Source organism: Mya arenaria, chromosome 8, assembly GCF_026914265.1.
Source record: "Mya arenaria isolate MELC-2E11 chromosome 8, ASM2691426v1".
Taxonomy (NCBI): Eukaryota; Metazoa; Mollusca; class Bivalvia; order Myida; family Myidae; genus Mya; species Mya arenaria.
Genome location: NC_069129.1, coordinates 48,381,187 through 48,402,951, shown reverse-complemented (window position 1 = coordinate 48,402,951; position 21,765 = coordinate 48,381,187). Strand labels below are relative to the sequence as shown.

Below are 21,765 nucleotides of genomic sequence, written 5' to 3'. Positions count from 1 at the left end.
GGATTATTTTATAAGACGTTTATTCACAGACCGCAAGAGAGATTAATTCGCAAGTGTCCTCGAGTATGAAATACTTCCTGATCTTTATTTGACAGCTTAGGCGACAGAGCAATCTTGGTTTTGATATAAATATCCTATTGTAGCTTATGTGGTATTTTAAAGGTACAGAAGAATCAAACCTTTCAGGAACCAAAGATGTTGGATTTATAAACAATATATAGGGAACCTATCCATGCACCAAGAACACACCCTGAATCGACTTCAGCATCGAATTATATTGGCTCTATTTATACGTACGCCCTCTTTGGCTCCTACTACTATTCAGGGTTTATATGGCCTAGAAATAAGAAAAAAATATAGTTCAGATTAAATTTATTTCAGAGTACAAGTCGTATGCTGGCTACAATTTGGTCAAATAATAAACACATTATTGTTTTCTATTTGTTTTTAAATCATGAACTTCACTACAATTTGAAATTTATAAAAACATATCATAGCCACGGACAGTTTCCCATGCTTTGTCAGTGAAAGTAATGATATATCGTATGATACATACAACAATACATCTATCAGTTTGTACATGACATGAAAACCAAAATATGAGTTTAAAGAACTTTGAATATGAAACGTTTGAGTTATTGTTCTTTTCTGTTTCTATTCTCTGAAAAAAGTCATAGACACGTGTGATGTTCTCGTCTGTGCTCCATTTAAGCGGGTTTAATGATGACCATATCCAATCCAAACGTGGACAAAGTAAAAACACTCAATCCAAATGTCGACAAAGTAAAAACAGAGTTTATGCCCAAACATTCTAAAGCCGTAAGAAACATTTCAAAGAAACTGATTTTAGATTTCCAAAACAATTCAATGATGATAAAAAGGTTCGTTCAACCCTCCTTGTTTTTATTCTTCTTGCAAACCTTTAAGTTTGAATGCGACATAAAGGACACCAGCGACAGCGTTTTGTCGCTCCATATTTCCGGTGGACACGGACAGGTTTCCCAGGCGTGGATCCTGCTCCACATAGGCGAAATAGTGGATGAGCTGCTGTTCAAGGGCGAGAATATAGTGCTGCTGGTGGTAGAGCTCGCATTCAACTTCATCATCGCTGTCGTCTGTTTCCTGGAGGGACGCAGATGCAGACAAAGCGAGACGCAACTGAGGCTTGTTAATGGGATCAGCCTTTGGGAGGAGGTCCTTTGTTATCGCACAAAGAACGATCAAACCGTCGTATCCTTCCTTTTCGTAGGAAGTCTTCCATCGTCCGTTGACGCCATCAGCAAGTCGCCATGTGTTAAATTTGAACGGATCAAACGGAACCTTTTTCAGTTTTCTGGCGTGTGTTTTACCAATTACAAACTTTTCAACGGGTCCCCTCTTTTCAGAAAGCTGTTGAAGAATATTTTTCACATGTAGGACGAGTGCCTTAACCGATCTTTTAAAAGTAAATGGTACTTTTTCCCGGTAGCGTTTATCCTTTTCCTTAAAAAGTTTTCTTTTAGACGGTTCACCAGTTTCGTTATGTTTATGTTTCAAAGTTGTCGTGTGTTCTTCAATATCGTCGCCCTCATCGTATAATCGTGCCAAATTTGAAGCATATCCTATTTCCGGATTCCGTTTGTCCAAGAGCTTTTCAAACTCAACTTTAGGCATTGTCGTAAGTTGAAGACTGTCAATATACACACTCTTTTTCGTCTTCCTCTCTGTGCCTTACTTTATTACTTTGAAAACTTCTGTGCTCAAATGTTTCGACCTCTGACCAAAAGTCTGCTTTCCTCTTAAGAAAAATAATTCCTTTCCTTAAGGAAAATGCGCTGAAAAAGTAAATGATATCGCAATGATATGCATGTATTTAAAAGTTTTCCCATAAAAAGACATGGAATCCTGATAACAGCATCATAAATGAAAACATGCTTGAACATGTCAAAGCGGTGGATACGTAATTCAAAAAACTCAATTACTTAGTTTGTAATGACGCACAATGTAACTTTAAGTAAGTTTATAAATATATTCCTTTTTAACACAGTAAATTCTGTATTTCATGCTTTAAACGCACAAACTCATGTGGCGGTTTTGCTTTACGCCATGAAATTGTAAGATCAAAATGCATGTACTCCGTGCGGAAACACAGTAAACATTATTTTCAATGTATTTCTTGAACGTACTCATGCGGCCATTTTGCTATTTCGCTATCAAATTGTAAATAATACAATGCATGTTTATACTGAAACTCAATGCGGAAGATAATAACAGTGAATCAATACACAGGGTAAACAAGGTTAACCTTGAAACGCTGATAAACACTCGTCTTGAATTTTGTGAAAATTTGAGTAACCCACTTGTACTTGTATATTCAGCTAAATACAGTTTATTTTAAGCATATGAAGTAAATTAATTATTAAAATTTATATTTGGATTTAAATTCAGGTAAATACAGTTTATTTTGTGCAAATGAAGTAAATTGATTATCAAAATGTATATTTGGATTTAAATTGAAAACAAATTACCACTATTTATTTTTATAACTTGAATGAATTACTAAATAAGTTAAAGCTTCAGAAAAAAGGGGAAGTTTCTCATTTTGTTTGGGTCGAATTATTTATATGTATATGTACCGTTCTTCGGGTGACTTGCGGTACTTATCAAGCTCATGGAACCAGTGGTGGTGCCCTATCGTTTCTTTATATATCTATTTACTGCATGTTTGTGTTAACAACTTATTCTTTATCATCTTTTCTTAAAGACCGGTGTGATACAAACTTAATTCGTCGTTTGCAGTTTGTTTAAATACAAGGTTAATTAAGAGTAAGATCTAGCTGCTCTAGGGTTGGACGAACCGGAGGAGGAACAATGATATGAGTTTTTTGGAGGCAAGGGGATGGTGTGGGGTGGTAGGTGATGATGAAAGACAAAATCGAAACATTGAGTTTTGGTCCTTTTTCTAGAATTTATTATAATAGGACACATTCAACCACGCATATCTAAATATACCATAAAGGGAAATGACTTAAATAAGCGGCTGAAAATTGATGTGTCTGAAAACTGTTTAAAACATTGTGAGAGGGTAAAAAATGCTACAGGTAAAATTTTAGTATTTACCTGTCGCATTTTATCACATTTGCCTTGAAATTTTTTAATGTAAAACACTAAGTTAATGATTGAAAAAGAATAACTGAGTGAGTGAGGTGGGGTAAGGTGAAGTGAGGAATTAAATTTTGGCTAGGTGTCCAGTCATCATCTCCCGGCCTGTACAAAAAATAACAAAGTAACAGTATGGAGGTGAATAAATAAAGGTGCGGAAGCCGTATGATGGTGATATAGACGGGTCCTAAATGTTACTCTTCATACACACTTAAATGTTCATAAGCATGTATACAGTAGTGTGTGCCAGGGAAGTGGGGCGGCTTTGGTTCATACTTTACTTTGTTGGAGTGTTATAGTACACTTAACGAGTTAGGCCCACTTTCCTCGTTCACTCCGTGGATAGAAAGTCGATGGACGCGGGTTTTCTCCGAGGACAAAACTGTTTTCCTCGTTGAAAACCCGCCAGGTTTTGCCGGGATGCTCGTTAACTGCAGAGTTTGATATAAATGGTAAGGTCTGGATTCGCCCGATTGTATGACCCTGCGGCGGAACTCCGCGTCTGAGGAGATAAGCAAGAAATTATTTTTTTCAGTTCAGAAGTTAATCGTTTTTATCCTTATGTACATTTGGTATTTCGTATAACATGGATGAAATAAAAAAAATATAAAAGAATAGCTACCAAAGGCAACATGTCCGTTTGTCAAAACGGGTGTCCTAAGTGACACTCCACATAAGTGGCTTTGAAAATCAATGACATAAGCTCAATAACAGCGCATGTTCCATGATTTAACTGTAGTGATGTAGATACAAACATAATCCCAAATGCTAAACGTGTTTGCAAATAATCACTTAAACTTGTACTTATTTTATTGTGATATTTCTACTAAACCATTAACATTCATTTACTTCGTTACAAAAGTGGTCGGGTAGGCAAGGTATGATATAAAAATTATAAATACATGATTTAAGAGCAAACTTTCAAAAAAATGTTTAAAGCAATGTGTTTTGCAAAAATCAGTGACATTCGGTTTATGGAAAGGAAACGCTCTTCAAATTATTAATAAGAAGGCTTAAAAACATTATCTGGAATGACTTTAACGAATCAGAGTGATCGGAAACTGGACATATTTTGGCATTTTTACCATTAATTATAGAAATTTATAACATTTTTGAAACGTGTTGTATGGGATCGACGGTATATCCTGTGTATATGACAAATTAAATATGCTCCCATAACCTGAATTGCACGTGCTGCCATTCTTCACAGCTCTGGTATCGGATCCCATGCTGAGCACGACGCACGTTTTTCCTTATGCAATGCACGGGAAATTCGACATTGTCGCGCACAAATTTACACATTCAGCAATATAATTTTCACCAAAAACAATACTTTGTATTTACAATATACTACTTCTGTTTTAGATTAAATATGTATTCAGGAATAAAGGTTCATCAATTACGTTGGCTCTTTGAACTAATGATACTTTCTTAATAAATGAAATGAAATACAAAAAAAAAGAAGAAGAAAATGTTTGTTATATAAAAAAAAACATATCTTTTTATGCCAAATGTCTTAATAAGTTGCGTTTTAGAACAAACATTCTTATTGCAATAACACATTAGGAGATATGCCAAAAATGTATTTGTATTTCAATCATAAATACATATAATAAAAAAGCTGCGGTTTGACTCTTGTTTGGGAACGTTTTGACTAAATTCTTGACGTTTTCACCATATAACGTTTCATCCTGGGACATTTTGAACTGCTACCATCGGCATCACACCAAAATTTATTTCAACTACAGATCAAGTAATTATTCCAAACAAATGAAGCAATTCGATTCTTAACCGTTTAACATTGTGATATCATTATTAAACGATCAATATATTGAATAATGTTGTGTATTTTAAAAAGTCTGTGAATGAAGAGTTTTAATGCCATGACCAAATTCTGACGTTTCGTAACTTGTAACGAGTTATTTGATTGGCTTATCAACGGCCAATCTCAGATGAACCCGAACGGAATGTCCTCATATTCCCACAGCGTGATGTCACGTAGCGTTAATTGAGAATCTGAACTTAATGAGATTGTGATATATGGTATGGTATGTAACTTATTATGTAAGCTCATTATGATTAAGATGGGCTAGACGAGCGCAACGAGTCCTTTTATTATATCCCTATTAATATAATTCTCATATTCTATGAAAAACAAATCATGCTAACGCCGTTTTCAGATCAAAGTACCGTGTGTTGAGGTCTACCTTTTATACATAGCATTTTATCTAAATTTAAATGATTTTTACTGTCAATTGGATTTTTTCGGAAACATTCTAATATATTTTCTAAATGGCCGTCGAATATTTTTCTAAAATTAAAAAAGGATGTTTTCTGGTGCCATTGTTAAGATCATTTTTAAAATGATAACTCCCAAAACCTAAAATCGCATAGGGCATGAAATAATTTCAATATAAAAAAACACACAAGTAAAGTATTTTTTGCAAATAAAACTTATTAAAGTACAGTCAGATTTAAGTTAAACATCCTTTTAACTATATGAGATTGTTTGGCAATTGTTTTACCTTTTAATTGGTATCTCGATCTTACTGAAATAACCTTACTTTGAGATCTTTAGAGATTCGCGCTCCAAGCAATGCAATAAAATGGCTTCTCAAAATGTTAAACGTAAAGGATGAAAGATATATTGAGCTGACATTCACTGATGCTATTATTTTAAGGTGTCTATGGTTGGTCTATTTTCAATCAAAGGGAAATTACCAATTAAGTAATTTGATTTAAATTTGACTCGTTTTGGCAACACGAAAGGCATTTCAGATAAACGGATGAATAAGAAACTATTTCACGTTTCAAGTATTTCAGGAAATGAACGAACATCCTTTTTTGTACGGAAGGCATCAGCACATAGTACAGCAATTTCATTTTTGAAACTTGGTAATATACAAACATCTAAAATATGCACAAATAACATGTTCGTACAAGTTGTATGAATATTTATACGAAAAACTACAGAAACAAGCTCAGTAGCAAAATGTTTAAACCAGGGTTGATGGCACTGAGTAAACGCCAAAGACATGGAACATAAAAGCAAAATATCACAAACAAGAAACATGGAAGAACAACTCCACAATCAGCACATTGCATAAATACTATATATATAAGAACTAGTTATGCTTACTAAGGATTGTTAGGTTCCGCCTTGGAACGGTCAGCTAAACTCTTATACAAAACAGGACTATACAAAAATGTGATTTGTTTATGACGTCATTTCAGGAATGGAAATTCCTACAAATGTCGAGTAAAAGAAGAACAAAATTCTTACTCCTACCTAACCTCCGTCGCCATCGTTAGTTGAACTGTGTCTTAACTTAAATTGCCGTCATTGTTACTTTTAGTACGATAACATTTCCTTTGTTCGTATTTCTTCTCTTTTTTTCAACCCTTTGTTATTTTACTTTTGGTGTGCTGCAGATATTAACATTGTGGAATTGGAATTTTTGATTAATGATAACGATTTTCTTCAGGTCATGTCTGATTCAAACAACACAGCGTTCAAAACAGCCATTAGGAGAGCGTGCAGTAATGTTCTTCCGATGAAACAGCTAAAGGTGTTTGGTGTTGTTTGTTTGGAAAAGGACAAGGAAAAAGAACAGACGCTGAAAATTGACATCAACATAAATAACAACGAAGAGGTCGGCGCAGGTCAATCTCAGCAGAGTGTCGAAAAAAATCACAGGTATGCGACTTATTTGATAAAAGAAAAAACTAAAACCCAATTTACCTGCAAGCAGACCTGTCAGCACCCCAACACGATGTATATACAAGGGAAACCAATGATAAAAAATAAGATAATGCGAAATTTGAAAAGTGGCCGTATCTCCACCAACGCTTAGTAGATTGGAACCAAAGTATTTTATCGTGTGAAACACGCGTACGCATAATTATCTAAATCCACTATACCTCTCATAAGTTATCGCCCATACACCGAGTTTTGCTTTAAATCTGCACTCTCACAGATATACCATTTTTACAACTGTTTCATTTATTGTCTTGGGAAGAGCAAATTTTTGCGTAAATATCTGCAAGCCATTGATATAAAACTGCTGACAAAATTCAGATCGTAGATTTTCATATTTCAGTTCGAAATGTTTCATGGCTTAACCCGTTACTAACGGTTTAGGAAAAACGCATAAAACATCCATTTTTCAACTTAAATATAAAAATCTGCGATCTAAATTTTTGTCAGCAGTCTTATATGACTGGTTTCCATGGATGTTTGCAAAAATTTGCTCGTTCCAAGACAAAAAATAAAAAAAAGTTGTCAAAACCTTCAATTGTGAGAGTGCAACTTTAAACTTTCTTAGCTGAAAAGAGGACATAACTTATTAAGAGTTTGCAATTTATAACGTCAAACTAAATCTGTATTTTAATGTGCGAAACATGTGTACTAAACAATACGTCAACCCTTTCATGCGTGATCGCCCGAACATCGTCCTCTGCCCCCCGTCGACTCAGATTTTTTTGTGGGGATATGACACTCATTTATTCATTTCACTCATTTCATTTGCAAAGGTCTTTTTTAAAGCTAAGCCGTCAATTAACCATGTCTGCTTCGTAAAGTTTCGTTGATGTACGAGTATGTGATTTATTTAATTATATGGTTTGGTTTAGGCTTATTTCGTCTTTTTTTAGTTCACCAGAGCACAAAGTGCTCAAGGTGAGCTATTGTGATCGGTCTTTGTCCGGCGTCCGTCCGTCAGTCAGTCCGTCCGTCAACAATTGCTTAAAAAACTTCTCCTCTGAAACTACCTGGCCAAATTAAATGAAACATCAGTAACAACGTTGAACAAAATGGCTGACTTCCTTGTTTTGCTTTAAAAAATATCTTCTCTGAAACTACCTGTCCAAATTCAATGAAACTTTACAGGAGGTTTCCTTGGGTGACCCTCTACAAAAGTACAACAAGGGGTCACGATTGATCAACAACAACAACGACAACAAAATGGCCAACTTCCTATTTTGCTTTAAAAAAACATTTCCTCTAAAACTACCACTCCAAATTCAATTAAGCTTTACAGAAAGATTCATTGTGTGACCCTCTACAAAAATACACCAACGGTCAAGATTGATCAACAACAACAACAACAACAAAAAAACAACAACAACAAAATGGCCAAAATGTTAAAATCTGATAGTTATGTAAGGTTAGCTCTTGAAACAAGGGCATTAAGTCTTGCTATATCGTCTCCCTTTTAGTTGGAGATTCCACTTTTATTTTAAGTAATAAGGGAATAGATTTTTCCGATATTTGATTATAAGAGCTTAAGGCAGTTTTTTTTATTTTATTGGATGGTGCACTGATTGTTGTTTGTGTAACTATACTAGAAGTTCTTTCAGTGTGCAAGCAATTAAACATAGTTCTTTCAGTGTGCAGGCAATTGAATGAAGTCCTATTTGTGTGCAGGCAATTAAATAAAGTCCTGTCAGTGTGCAGGCAACTGGAAAAAATCTTATCAGTGTGCAGGTATCTGTGCCAAGTGCTGTCAGTGTGCATTCAGTTATCAAGTCCTGTTAGTGTGCAGGCAACTGAATGAAATCCTTTCAGTGTGATGGCAACTGTGACAAGTCCTGTCATTGATTATCCTGGAAACATGTTTGATCAGTATGTTTTTCAATACAACAAATACCAAGCTTTTTTATTACAAAGGTTAAACTCTTTAACTCAGGTGAGCGATTTAGGGCTAATATGGCCCTCTTGTTCCTTTTAACTCTTTTCGTTGCGAATGATCCTTTCGTATGTTGTCACTTAAAACCTCTAGTTATAATGATTCAATTCAGAATTTAAATATAAATATTGTTATCACTTTAGATTAAATAAGATATAACTTTGCCTTGGTTACATAATGGTATTTGCATTTTCAGAGTTAGTGCGGATACTACTGAACTGTCGACGAAAATTTGGATGTTCGCTAAAAGGTTAATCAGTTATACAAATCAGTTGAAAGTGTTTGGTATTATCTACATATCGCATAGAACAACCGAGTATTATATCACTCTTAATCACAGTGTAGGTGATAAGCCTGTCACAACTGGGAGCGTAAAACGCAGTGTCGGTCAAACAATTAAAGAAATCAAAACCGTAACTGAAGACGTTATCCCTCCAAAAGGCAAGAAGCTAACAATGAATGAAGACAAAGAAATGCAAGATAAGTCTCTTTGCACTGGGAGCGTAAAGCGCAATGTCAGTCAAAAAACAGAAGCAGGCAAACAACAACCTGTAACTAAAGACGTTTACCCAACACATATCAAGAAGCCAACACAGAAAGAGTACAAGGGAACACAAGATAAACCTTTCCGCACTGAGAGCGAACAAACAGTGAACAAGCAAGAGAAAAACTGTAACATGGGAAACAGAACATTTATCTCACCTAAGTTTAAAGAGCCAAACAAGAAATTTCGACTTCAGACAGAGCATGGTATAATAGAGGGGTCGGAAGATACTATGCAGTTTGTGCATGTGCATGACGAATCCAAAACTGCTGAGACAGTAAGAAATGAATATGGTGATTATAGCACTACAATCACAACACCGAGTAGACCCGTAGCAGCAACAAATGTAAACATGAAAAGAAAAAGTACGAGCCAGGTTGAACAAGTTGGAGCAACAATCGGTAAAAAAATAAAGCAAGAAAGATCTGGAGAAATGAATAAGGTTAAACTTACGTGTCGGAAGTGCAAAAAGAAGATATTGTACAGCAAGAAATGTATGATAAAACATATTAAAGTATGCGCCAATGTATGTGACCTGGATGCACTAGGATATATCATTAAAGGATAAATAACTGGGCCTTTTTCTTGACAATTTCTGAAAAAAATAATCACACATGCTGAAGAACCTGCATGCATCTTCAGTGGTTTTCTATTGAATTACTAATATTTAAAGTTGCTCACAGTACGTAAACTACTTTTCGTTATTCATGGTAAAAGAGATAAGTTTGCAACACAGCGGTCAAAATGTGCCCAAAACGCCTTTTAGTGTCACCTGCCTTGCCTCTTTGGATTAGCTTGAAACCTTCCTGTTTAAGATCTTCATATACATAAAGCTTTGACGTGTAAATAACCAGACATATATGTACTATTTTATTGTAACGTTTTATGATAAATCTATCTTACTTTTTTGACTGTGACAGTTTCCCAAACCAGTTTCAAGATGTGACAATTATTAAGTATTTCTAGCTTATGTTAAGCTGAGACTAAATGATAACTTTATTCAAAACTTGAATGAAAAACAACAAAAGCATTGTTTTAGAATAATAGTGCTTGACTTAAAACTTATGCAATATTAAAAAAAATAGAATGATATAAGATCCTATATCTTTTGATCAGAGGAATGTAATATTTGTCAAGTCTTATAAGAAGAATATCATTTTGTTCTAGTCTGAAGTCTTTATTCTGCTAATAGACGTTAATATATACCCCTATTTTTTAAAGGCGTAGATAAAATATGCAAAGGTTTATTAAATAAGTTACATCTGATAAAGAGGATCTCAGTTTATACGTTCACAATACAGTTTTAGCTAGTTGACACATTAATGTATAAGTATGATAAGTCGATTCATTTTTATCATGTTACGTTTTTTATATTGTATTTTTAGTGAATAACATACATGTGTGAGAGACATACTAGTTAACTTTTATATAGACTTCATACTTTTGAGCTTTAAGAATATAGTTAAACTAATCTGTTAGTTATAATTCCATTTTTTAGTATATACGGTTGCTAAAGTATATTTATATGTATTAAAAATATCTATTCATTTCAACAATTACTTTGTGTCTGTGTTGTGACTATATATTTATTGTTCTCTAAAATAGTTTGCCAAAACTGTTCTTAATCTAATCTCATTTAATTTCATTAAGGTGACAATAATATATTTAAAGATTATGACATTTTATTCTTAGTATGGTAATGTGTGGAACTAACACACTCGCGATGTGCCCATTGTTTAACGGCCAGTTGTCCTCGTCATTTGTTTCTGAATACTCAGCATATTGACATTTAACTATGCCTGTTCGGCATACTGGACAATTGTTATTTGCAGATGCTGTCATGAGTGCATATAGTAATATTTCCACAGGAAAGGTAAATTACATCCGCAACGCGTTCAAGACAAATCTTGCAATTTCGTCTTTAGATATTTTTATTTATTCTTGGAATGTCTGAATCTCATCAACATTTTCGTTGCGTTTTTTTCATTCACGCTATGATTCATCGCCATACTTTAGTTTTTTCCATCTCCATCAAAATGGATTACAGGTCACTCGCGCGAAATTGAGCGATTTGACATTTCCTCTCCGTCTGTGTATATTAGCTGAAATGCCTTTCCAACCCATATGGTTACCAAACGGCGCTGCTTTCATCGCCGCTTTCTGGCGAATTGATTCGTGTTCATATAAGTTAGAAATGGTTTTTACTTTTTTTTCAAAGTAAAGTCACAAAATACCAAAATAACAAAGCTTGTCTTTTCCTGGTATTTCTGTTACGACATTGCTTGTTGTTTACCCATTTCTTTTTTGTCAACGTACGTTTTGCCTTTACAAATGATCATACGCTGGCATGTCAGATACAATCTGCATGGTCATACATTGGATCGTCACAATTTCAAAGTTATTTAGCCCGCCACCTCAGTGGTAGCAACGAAGTGAATCGCCCACACCTGCAATACATATGAAAATTAAATGAACATTTTGACAATGAAAACGATGTAAAATAAAACGCAACCAAAAGAAACAGACCAATTCCCGAGTACAGTGGCCCGGCGAAACCAAATCCCTGACCTTAACGGGAGTATTGACTGGCGATGATGTTGAATATTATGTGAATGGCTCGTCCTGTAGGTATTGTATACCAAGCAAACGTTGGTTCTATTGAGCATATGCCTAACGAAATTGGTGTTGACTTATTTGACATTTTATTGTGAGTTTTTTTTTCGGAATAAAACTTGAAAAATAATTTCCATTTGATCGGTATTGATTATGCATTTTTTTGTTTGTCCGAGTTAGTACATAAATGGCTAATGTGTCTCTGAAAGTACAAATATCTGTTTGCGATTATTCCATCATTCATTATATCGTTACCGAGAAAATATGCCTTATTTGTTCGAACGGAATGTCAAGGGCATGTTTCTTGACAGCTGCGGTATAACAAAAACTCTTTGAGTCACAGAGTAAAACTGGTGGCAAACAGCTAGTAGTGAAACAAGGGTGATGGTGGAGTAAGCGATTTCATTTTCCACTTATGATGACGGATTCTCGTTACATTTTATCAAAACGAGTACGAGGTATTCCGCGCATAGTTGACTTTTAAATTGATCGAAAACAACCATGAAGAGTCGGCGAAGTACTATGCTGTGTTCAAACGAATGCCAACGGATCTATTCACATACATGAACAGGTTTTTTCCACAAGGGGCCAGTTGCTCAAAACCTCAGTTAAATTTAATAGTACGTTACCTTAGTCATCCGTTAAATCCATAACACACCTTAACGGTCAGTTAAATTTATGTTTTTATAAAAAGTTATTATTTAGACATTTGAGAAACATCGTTTTAAAGTGATACTCTTATTCAAAATCAATACATACACATGTATAACACACATTAATATTTACTGATAAACCTGTAACTTCTCACTAAGTAAAACATTAATCGAAAATATTAGTTACTGATAACAAGATCGTCATCCGTGTATTTAATAGAAGAAAGCGCAACCATATCAAATGATTGGTGATTACTAAAAGATTTGCTGTCTCATTTCTTTTAAATTTAACTTGGTATCTATCAGAAAAACCATTTGTTTCGACATTTATTCATCCTTTTTGAAATATTGAAACAACATTATTAATTGTGGTAAATTTTATCTAGGAGAATGAGTTCATCTTTAAGTTTATGGATCCAGAATGTTTCCTTACATAGGCGGTCTTGATTATTATGAACAACATCTATGGGAAGAAAATAAAAATCTGACAATGAGCAGTCGTTGTCGTGTGATCCAAAATGGATAGCGACAATTGATGGAAGGTTGATTAAACAAATTTTGATATCAAATCTATGTGAATTCATTCTGCGAGACACAAATAGATTAGTTTTGAACATATTGAATATAACATTTTTACATGTTACAAGATATATTAGATCGCTAGAAAAAAACAATTAAATTCAAATGTAAATTATATGTTAAACCTGTGAGGCTACTATGAAATTGTAAACTAACATTGATAGTGTTACAATGTGTACATTTACGTCTTAAACATTTATTGGAGGAACACGGTTTAGTATCGAGAGTACTATTTTTGAGAAAATCCTGCGTATTTTAAGGGCGTCTAGAAGCCATTTCATGTAGAGATTTATTTATCAGAAAAATTCAAAATGTTCCAATATTTATGTTTAATATCACCAATATTTGTTGATGATGTATTAAAACATATTGTAAATGGTATGTCTGATTAAGCATTTGTTTTTTTTGTACAGAATAACGCATCATCCTGTGACATATTTCCATTTGCAATGTATACATTGATGTAGAAAATGCACCTAGATGCATGTAGAATGATAAATGAGAAAGGTTTGACATATTAACATATGCATAGATTCTGCATACCATATATTTATAAAAACGGTACCGTCGTCTGATTAATGATTTAAGATTAACGTATCCATCGAGCGCTACGTACTTTTTAGCCGTATAGACACATCAATATCATAGATTACATGGTGAATAAATTTACTGTCGTATAACCATTTAACCGTGCGTGTTTTGGCTAATTTGACCAAATAATTATTAACGACCTCCAATTTGTGTTTGCAAATCCTAGATTTCGCAAACTCAAGTACCCTTTAAATACGCTGTAATCGAATACTGACCTATAATTTAGTTAGAAGGCTTCATTAAGGTGTGATTTTGGTGTTTTTTGTTTGCGAAATGTTTTTGGAAGTTTGTCTAATTGACCCACCAACTTCGGGCCCCAGCGGGGTTTTTGCATAAAAACACGGGGGTTTTCACACTCCCGCGGGATTTTTCTCCCGTTTTTCAAGAGCTGGGGGAAAATCCCGCGGGGTTTCAATAATACACGATTCAAATTATTTTAGCTCAAAACAACATCTTATATCAAAAGAAACATTATGCTTCGACACCGGAAGTGAAATAACGCGAAACAAAAAAAACCGCTTTTTAGTACGGGGTTTTTCTCCTGCGGGATAAAATTCCTACATTTTAGCAAAAAAATAAATCAATTCAAGCTTTATGTTTTTGAGATTTTATACATTACTTTAATGTAAATACTAATTTGAATGACTATTCTAGAGTCATTTCTTTCATTTGAGAAATCTATTAATTTAATGCATATTTTACGGGAGAAAAACCCAGCAAAAATCAGGAATGCTATTTAACGAAAAAAAAAACACCGACAAAAGCCATTTCAATTTCCAGCGGTTGGATGTTGTTAAGGAAGTGAAGTTGTTTTACATATTTATATTGAATCAATAATATTAAGTTAACATGTGTTTTTAATAAAAAAAAAAACAATCAGATTTTAATAATTAGTTGTTTGTACCGTCGGCATCGTCGATAAACAGCCGTTATAGCCATCAGTGATCTTCCAGTTTATTTATTGTCTACATGATCACTTTCATTTAAGACTTTAAAATTTCATTTAAGAACTACCAAGTGATATATAATTTCGTTTAAATAATGGATAACTAACCCCAAACCCCACTCCCCTTCACTGCCACTTAACATTTTAAAGCTGCACTCTCACAGTTTTAACAGATTTTTTATTTTTTGTCTTCGAATTACCCATTATTGGTATCTTGAAACCAGTGGTTAAAGACTGCTGTCAAAATATATGATAGCAGATTTTTAAATTTCAGTCAGAAAACTTATCTTTTATCTCTATAAACCGTTTCTTACGGTTCAAGAAAAATGCATGAAACATAAAATTTTAACTTATAAAGAAAAAATCTGTGACTATTTTTTTGTCAGCAGTCTTGAATGCACTTTCAGGTTCCATGACAAAAATTAAAGAAGTTGTCAAAACGTTCAATGTGTGAGAGTGCAGCTTTAATAATTATCTATAATTATTTTATTGTCTAGGAAAAATACCATTAATGACTACAATTTTTTTTTTGCTTAACAAAAATCTTTCCCCCATAGACACACACACAAGTGACACAACCCATTTAATACTAATGTAATACTTTTGTAATCTATACCCTATGTCCACAATGTTTTATACTGAATGTTAAAGGGTTGGTAAAACAGTATGGATAAGGGACTGTTCAATATGGGGATTAAACCCATGATAGACAATGCACTAGCATTGTCGCCTACTCAGCCCCGGTGGCTCAGCCCCGGTGGCTGACCCCGGTGGCTGATTCCCACCCAGACATACATTAAAGGGACTTGGACACCAGATGATCCAAAAACAAGATATTCAATATTACCTCAAAACAAGCCTAGCCGAATCAATACCAATTATTATGAGACTGATATTACATCATTTAATGTGTTTAAAAGATTTCATCACTGTCTCTCTCTCTGAGACAAGTAATCTTTAAAAAATAGCACATAATGATTTTCCCGTTTATTAGTATTATCATATCTACTTTAAGCATGTAAAGGTCACATAAACATATATACAGATAAATACATGATTGCTATTTCTAAATTTACTTCGATTTACATGGTAGACAAAGTGAGTTAATTTCGACTTATATGATTACATAAGTAAGATTCAGTGCACTGTACACTGTTGAAACATAACAGCTTGATGATAAATTTTGACAATTTTCACTTTTTCTTGCAATGTAGAATCTTGAGTCCGGTCCCTCTATTATCAGATTCTGTGAAATAATTGCATTCAAACAATTGGAAGAGCTGCATGGTGTACTGAATACAGTAGTTTAATGAATTCCATCCACTAGCTGAATAAAGGATGAACACACATTTTAAAACCACATATCAGAAGTTTTCGGAGAGCATTATGTCAGCAAATTTAAATGCAAAACAGCGTTGGAAAATAAACAAGATTTTTTTTTTACATGTTTTATCAATGATACATGGCGATCATCAACTTATTATAAAAATCAGAATTAAAAAACAACAACATTTAACCATTTATTAAAGCTGCACTCTCACAAATAGAACGTTTGACATTTTTTTTATTTTTTGTCTTGGAGCCATAGTTTTCGAAATTCCATAGAAAACAGTTAAATAAGACTGCTGAAAAATTAGATTGTAGATCTTTATATTTCAGTTCAAAAATTGATGTCTTATGCAATAAAACATTAATTTTCAAACATAAATATGAAAGTCCGCAATTTGATATTTTGGCAGCAATCTTTTATCACTGGTTTACAGATATTTACGCAAAAATGTGCTTTTTCCAAGACAAAAATATAAGAGTTGTAAAAATTGTATATCTGTGAGTGTACAGCTTTAACTGTCCATTTAAAATTGGCCAGTACAAATTTACTTTGATATTAGTAGTATACTGTTATATATTTATAAATCAATATAAAAACAATATTCTAAGATCTAAATTGATAATAACTTTAAAAATGAAAAAAAACGAATGAAGAAACATAAGTTCAAAATATGCAAATAAGCTGCACACTCACAGATTTACGGTTTTGACAGCTGTTCTATTTTTTTGTCTTAAATGAGCAAATTTCTACATTCTTTTTTGCAAATCAGACTGCTGACAAAAGATCAGATCGCAGATTTGTAGATTTCTGTTTGAAAATTAATGTAATGGCATTCAACATCACTTCTTGAACTTAAATAAGAAAGTATGCAGTCTTATGACACTATTGTTCATGCATTTTCGCATAAATTGGCTCTTTCCAAGCCAAAAAATAAAGAAGTTCACTTCAATCTGTGAGAGTGCAGCTTTAAGTCAATCTTAATCTTAGGGTCATACATCATTGACTAAATTCACTCTATTGGTCAGTAATCCGATTAGCTGTACATATTATTCTCTGATTCAATTAGTCTGACCAATATTAACAGCCTAGTTTCAGTCTATCAAATAAATTCAACACAAGTTGTTTAATTCTTCTGAGACTGACAAAGAATTAAAAACCCACATTCATGAAAAATATTTTCGATATATGAAAAAAAACACACAAAAAATAGATTCAAGAATAAAAGAAATATGCATCCTTTAATATATATTGCATATAAACAATTAATTATCTATTATAAAGTTAACCTGAGTTACAATGTTTTATCTATAATTGTTGCCATTTATATTTAATAGTTATATAATTATCATGTCTATCAAACAAACCAAAAAAATGTCATTAAATATTTGAGATAAGCACAGGCTGACACAAGAACTAAATATCTAAGTCACAGTTGACAAGGCAAACAGTTCCTACCATGATATATATATATTTATACACATGTATGTCAATAATTCTCGAAAATTGTTCCACCGCCCCCCCCCCCCTCCCTCCCCCATCGTGAATCTGCAACGCGTTCAGTAAAGATGAAAGATGTTTGCGGCGAACGTTTGCTGTTTGGTTTCCCGCTTAACGTATATGCGCTGCGTTGCAACAGAGATACAAAACAAAACGTTTGCGAGCGTTTTGTAAACGCTCGCCTGACTGAACGCACTGCTGATATCCTGGCCTCAAAACACTCTTTACATATCCCTCTTCCTCCTCTCTTTAAAATGATTGTCTTTTTGCCATTACTCTGTCCTCTCCATTGAAGTTAGCCTGCAATTTTAGAAAGGAAAATTTTAATTTCACACAAAAATGGCACTTGTTTATACCAGCACATTTGGCATATGACAAGAGCACCACCTGCGGGTTCTGAACGCACGTCTGATTATATCCTTTTATTGTAAATTTATTTCATATTGTACATTTGAAAGTGAATATTCCAATGTTTAAAAGTGATAGCTCTGATAGTTTGCTTGTAAGCCGCCTTCTAAGCACATTATTTTATTAAACTTAAAATAATTAGACTATAGTCCACAAATACTAAAATATCCCCCATCCTCCCCATTCCCTTCTAAATGAGTTTGATATATTGAAGGCATAATCCTTTCATTTTCTATGAAGAAGCTTAGTGTCCATTTCTCAAAATCAACCAAAATTCACATTTTTTACCCTAAAAACAGGTGAGACTCAATATCTTTAGGGTATAATGTGAAGAAGGGTATAAGATGTACAAGTTCCCCAAGTTTCAAAGTGACAACTTTGATAGTTTTCATGTAACTGACCTGAACGCAAAACTTAACCCCAAGGCAAGGATAACAATCAAGTGATGACAATTACTGCTTGTCATTTTTTTCAATAATGTATGAATTTAACAGTGTTTATTAAAGGGACTAGACACCAGATGATACAATTACAAAAAAATAGATAACTGTCAAAAACTTACATACAATTGATATACTTGTGTATAACTTTTAATCTTACTTTAATAGCTATATAACATTGCTTAAGACACATAATTTCACAGCTTTTGCACATATTGTCGATATGAAACTTTCTGGGGTGTGTTTACCACATATAATATCCCAGTAAGTTTAAAAAAAGCATCAGTATATTTATCTGTATTCATAAATGGATATAATATAAACTTGGAAAACTTAATTCACTATTTTTACACAATTAAACCCAAATGAGATAGTCAAATGATTGCTCTGTTTATTTTAATCATGTAAAATTATTTATTATATACCCATCATTTATCCACACGTAATACATATCACAAAATACAGTAGTCTGTATTCCACTCTAGTGCACTATATACAGCCGTTTTCAACTCTTGTGACGTCAAGTCATAACAACTTTACAAGTGTCATTGCGTGATGTTAAAATGATGTCATAAAACAAAATAATGTGTCCTTAAAGGGACTGTGTCACAGATTTGCACAAAAAAGTTTTTTCTGTAACGAATCTCAGGACAATTATCTAATAGAATGTGTTACGCTTTGATGTCATAATTGTAAAAAAAGTACCAAAATGTAAAAAAAAAGATTGTGTCGGAGAACGGGTCAAACCCGCGTCGCAAAAATTGAAGTCCAACTTCACGTGATAACACCTTCTAGCCAATCACGCATGATTGAATGAATTCTACCTTGAACACATACCAAGTAATCTTTTTTAATGGAAAAATACTAAGTAACTGCTAATAACTTAAATAAATTGTAAACTATGTGGTACTTCAATTAGTACGTTTCAATGCATTGTACACATCGATGCCAAGTTTATGTCATTTTTCGACAATTTGTTTTTTTCGCTATTTCATCATCTGCGAGACAGACCCTTTAAAATGACATTTATTATGAAAACATGTGGCTTTTAAGTGATGTAACAAGTAAATTAGTAATGTATATATAATAAAAGGGTTATTAGTATGGCGTTTTGATCCGGGAGGCTTGTGCCTTGTGAAATCCGAATCTGCAAAAATCCGCTCAAGTTAAATACAACCTCCCGGATCAAAACACAGTACTAATAACCCTTTTGTATTATCAGCCTTCTAAATGATCACATCGACAGTTCTAGGCTTATTTTGAAGAAATACTGTACTTGCCAACCTGGTGTCTAGTCCCTTTAAGTTTATGGCTACATTGCACACAAATAAAGTAGGTTATGTTGCATGAACATAATCTTCAATAAAAAAAGCCTATTCAAAATATATTGTTGAATACTTCAATAATGTTTTTTGAGACATTAACAAAATAAAAAGACAATAAAAAAAAGTCATACGCTCATTGACTTAAAGAATCCATGATAGCAAATTGATTGTTTAGTTTTATTCAATTACATAATTTAATCAATGACGTTCTAATGAGTAGGTCATATTTATGGAATAAGACAAATAACTATATCTTATACATGTGTATGTCAAAACTTTGCATTCATATATACATACCATTCAACTTTGTCTTTGGTGTTTGTTGCATTTGCAAGTCTAGAAGAAGATGATGATGCTGGTGTTCTTAAAGAGTGTGTTGCTGGTGTTCTTGTAGTTTGAGTAGTTTTATTCGGGTAGCTGTTGTTGCTGATGTTTGTGTTTAGGATGAATTTGTTCTTGAAGCCGATGTTTTTGTAGTTGTCCCTGCAGGAAGTGTTGATGTTCTGGAGTTGAAGTTGTTGTTCTTGAAGATGGGGTTGGTGTTCATGTTCTAGTAATCAGAGTTGTTCATAAATCTGGAGTTGCTTTTGTTTGTTTTTGTCAGAAGTATTGTAGTTCTTATACGCAGGGTTGTTCTTGTAAATTAAGTTGTTGTGTCAGAGGTTGTTTCAGGATCCCACTCAAATATTTAATAATTGTGTTAAGCGTCCGAAAGAAAAGATGGAAATACTGAAAACAAAATCAGAAAACTCAAAATGTCAAACATTTGATGTCACCCACAGCCTTTATGTTGATGCTATGAAAGCCTTTCCTATTAACGAAGGCTGGTTCGTCTTCGCGTGGCGCCTGGATTCGGATACGTGTTATGTCCACACATCGAACAACATTTGGGAATCCAGCTTTCTTAAATAATTCGGTCATATTCCATGCTCGAGCATTGGCATCAGGCCACACCACAAATCGATGTACATGCCCACCAATTGCTTCTGTCACTTGGGCTACAACACGTGACACAGTGCATTTGGGGTAGCCGATGCTAACACCAATGACGTTGAAAAATGCTCCCGTAGCGAAGAAACGCAACGTGATCATGCTCATCTGTCTCGCGGTTAGTTCACTGTTTCTTCTTGTAGTCCTTTTCAACGATTTCATCAGCAAAGCCTCTAGAAATCTTATTCCACAATTTGTAAATCTATACCTTGCATACATCTAATTGTCTTCCAAATCCTGTTTGTGTGGAGTGTGCCGAAATTCTTTCACTATCCTAACATTTACAAAAAGAGCAGCCATCTTGGAAACCCTTCCGCTAATTGTTTAAATGAATGTCTGGTTTTCCGTTAAATTATACGACTTGTTCAACCGTTAAACCTGCCGTTAGATTCTAACTTTCCTTTGAGCAACCACTTTTAGTAAAATAAAACAGAACTTTGCAACTATAAGCAGCCATTAAATGTAACTGAGGTTTTGAGCAACCGGCCCTAGAACTATGCGATTTGAAATTTTCACTTCAACTGAGACAGAGCAAACCTTTTGGACAATAATTCAATGGGGACTCATGAATTCGATGCTCCGTAAAGAATTCAACATGAATTTACCTCGTATATGGCCAGTGTGGTTCGTTGGTATCATGGCTTACGAACTGTGGCAGGGAAGTATTCCGTGATAATAATCATATGAATTTTTAAAAAGAGCAAGGCTTCAGTTTAAAAGTTAGGAGTCTGGCTGTTATTTATTATGCTTTTACATAGATGTGAGATAGTAAGTGTTGAATAATTTTTGTTGGTATTGCAAAAATTGTCATTTTTCTTGACGCCGTTTATTAGTTTGCTACTTCCTCCGTAGAAAATACAACCTCGTAACAGATTTTTTTCATTTATTTCAAGTGTTTTTTTTTTCCATTGGTGATGTATTTACTTCAAACAGCAGCTAGGGTTTGAGGTAAAGGAGCTTTCGGCAGCGTAAGTGTGAGTCTGGTTCATAAGAAAATAAAAGTAGCATGTGCTACTTCGCT

General features: G+C 33.8%; 2 protein-coding genes across 6 annotated transcripts; one reads left to right on the top strand and one right to left on the bottom strand.

Annotated features, from left to right (window-relative positions):
* Positions 1-355: 355 nt before the first annotated feature.
* Positions 356-2,253, bottom strand: LOC128242396 (uncharacterized). 5 transcript variants are annotated; one of them, XM_052959537.1, is made up of 2 exons: positions 2,166-2,253; positions 356-1,814 (listed from the first exon to the last, which is right to left on the bottom strand). In XM_052959537.1, exon 2 carries the CDS (start codon positions 1,651-1,653, stop codon positions 904-906), a length of 750 nt encoding a protein of 249 aa, XP_052815497.1. In that variant the 5' UTR covers positions 1,654-1,814; positions 2,166-2,253; the 3' UTR covers positions 356-903. The 5 variants fall into 5 exon arrangements, with proteins under 5 accessions (XP_052815497.1, XP_052815498.1, XP_052815494.1 ...); XM_052959538.1 differs by having other exon boundaries at positions 2,057-2,196; XM_052959534.1 differs by lacking the exon at positions 2,166-2,253 and adding an exon at positions 1,962-2,159.
* Positions 2,254-2,274: 21 nt separating this feature from the next.
* On the top strand, positions 2,275-12,024 carry LOC128242392 (uncharacterized). The gene is made up of 3 exons (XM_052959530.1): positions 2,275-2,427; positions 6,627-6,838; positions 9,025-12,024. Exons 2-3 carry the CDS (start codon positions 6,630-6,632, stop codon positions 9,938-9,940), a joined length of 1,125 nt encoding a protein of 374 aa, XP_052815490.1. The 5' UTR covers positions 2,275-2,427; positions 6,627-6,629; the 3' UTR covers positions 9,941-12,024.
* Positions 12,025-21,765: the final 9,741 nt, after the last annotated feature.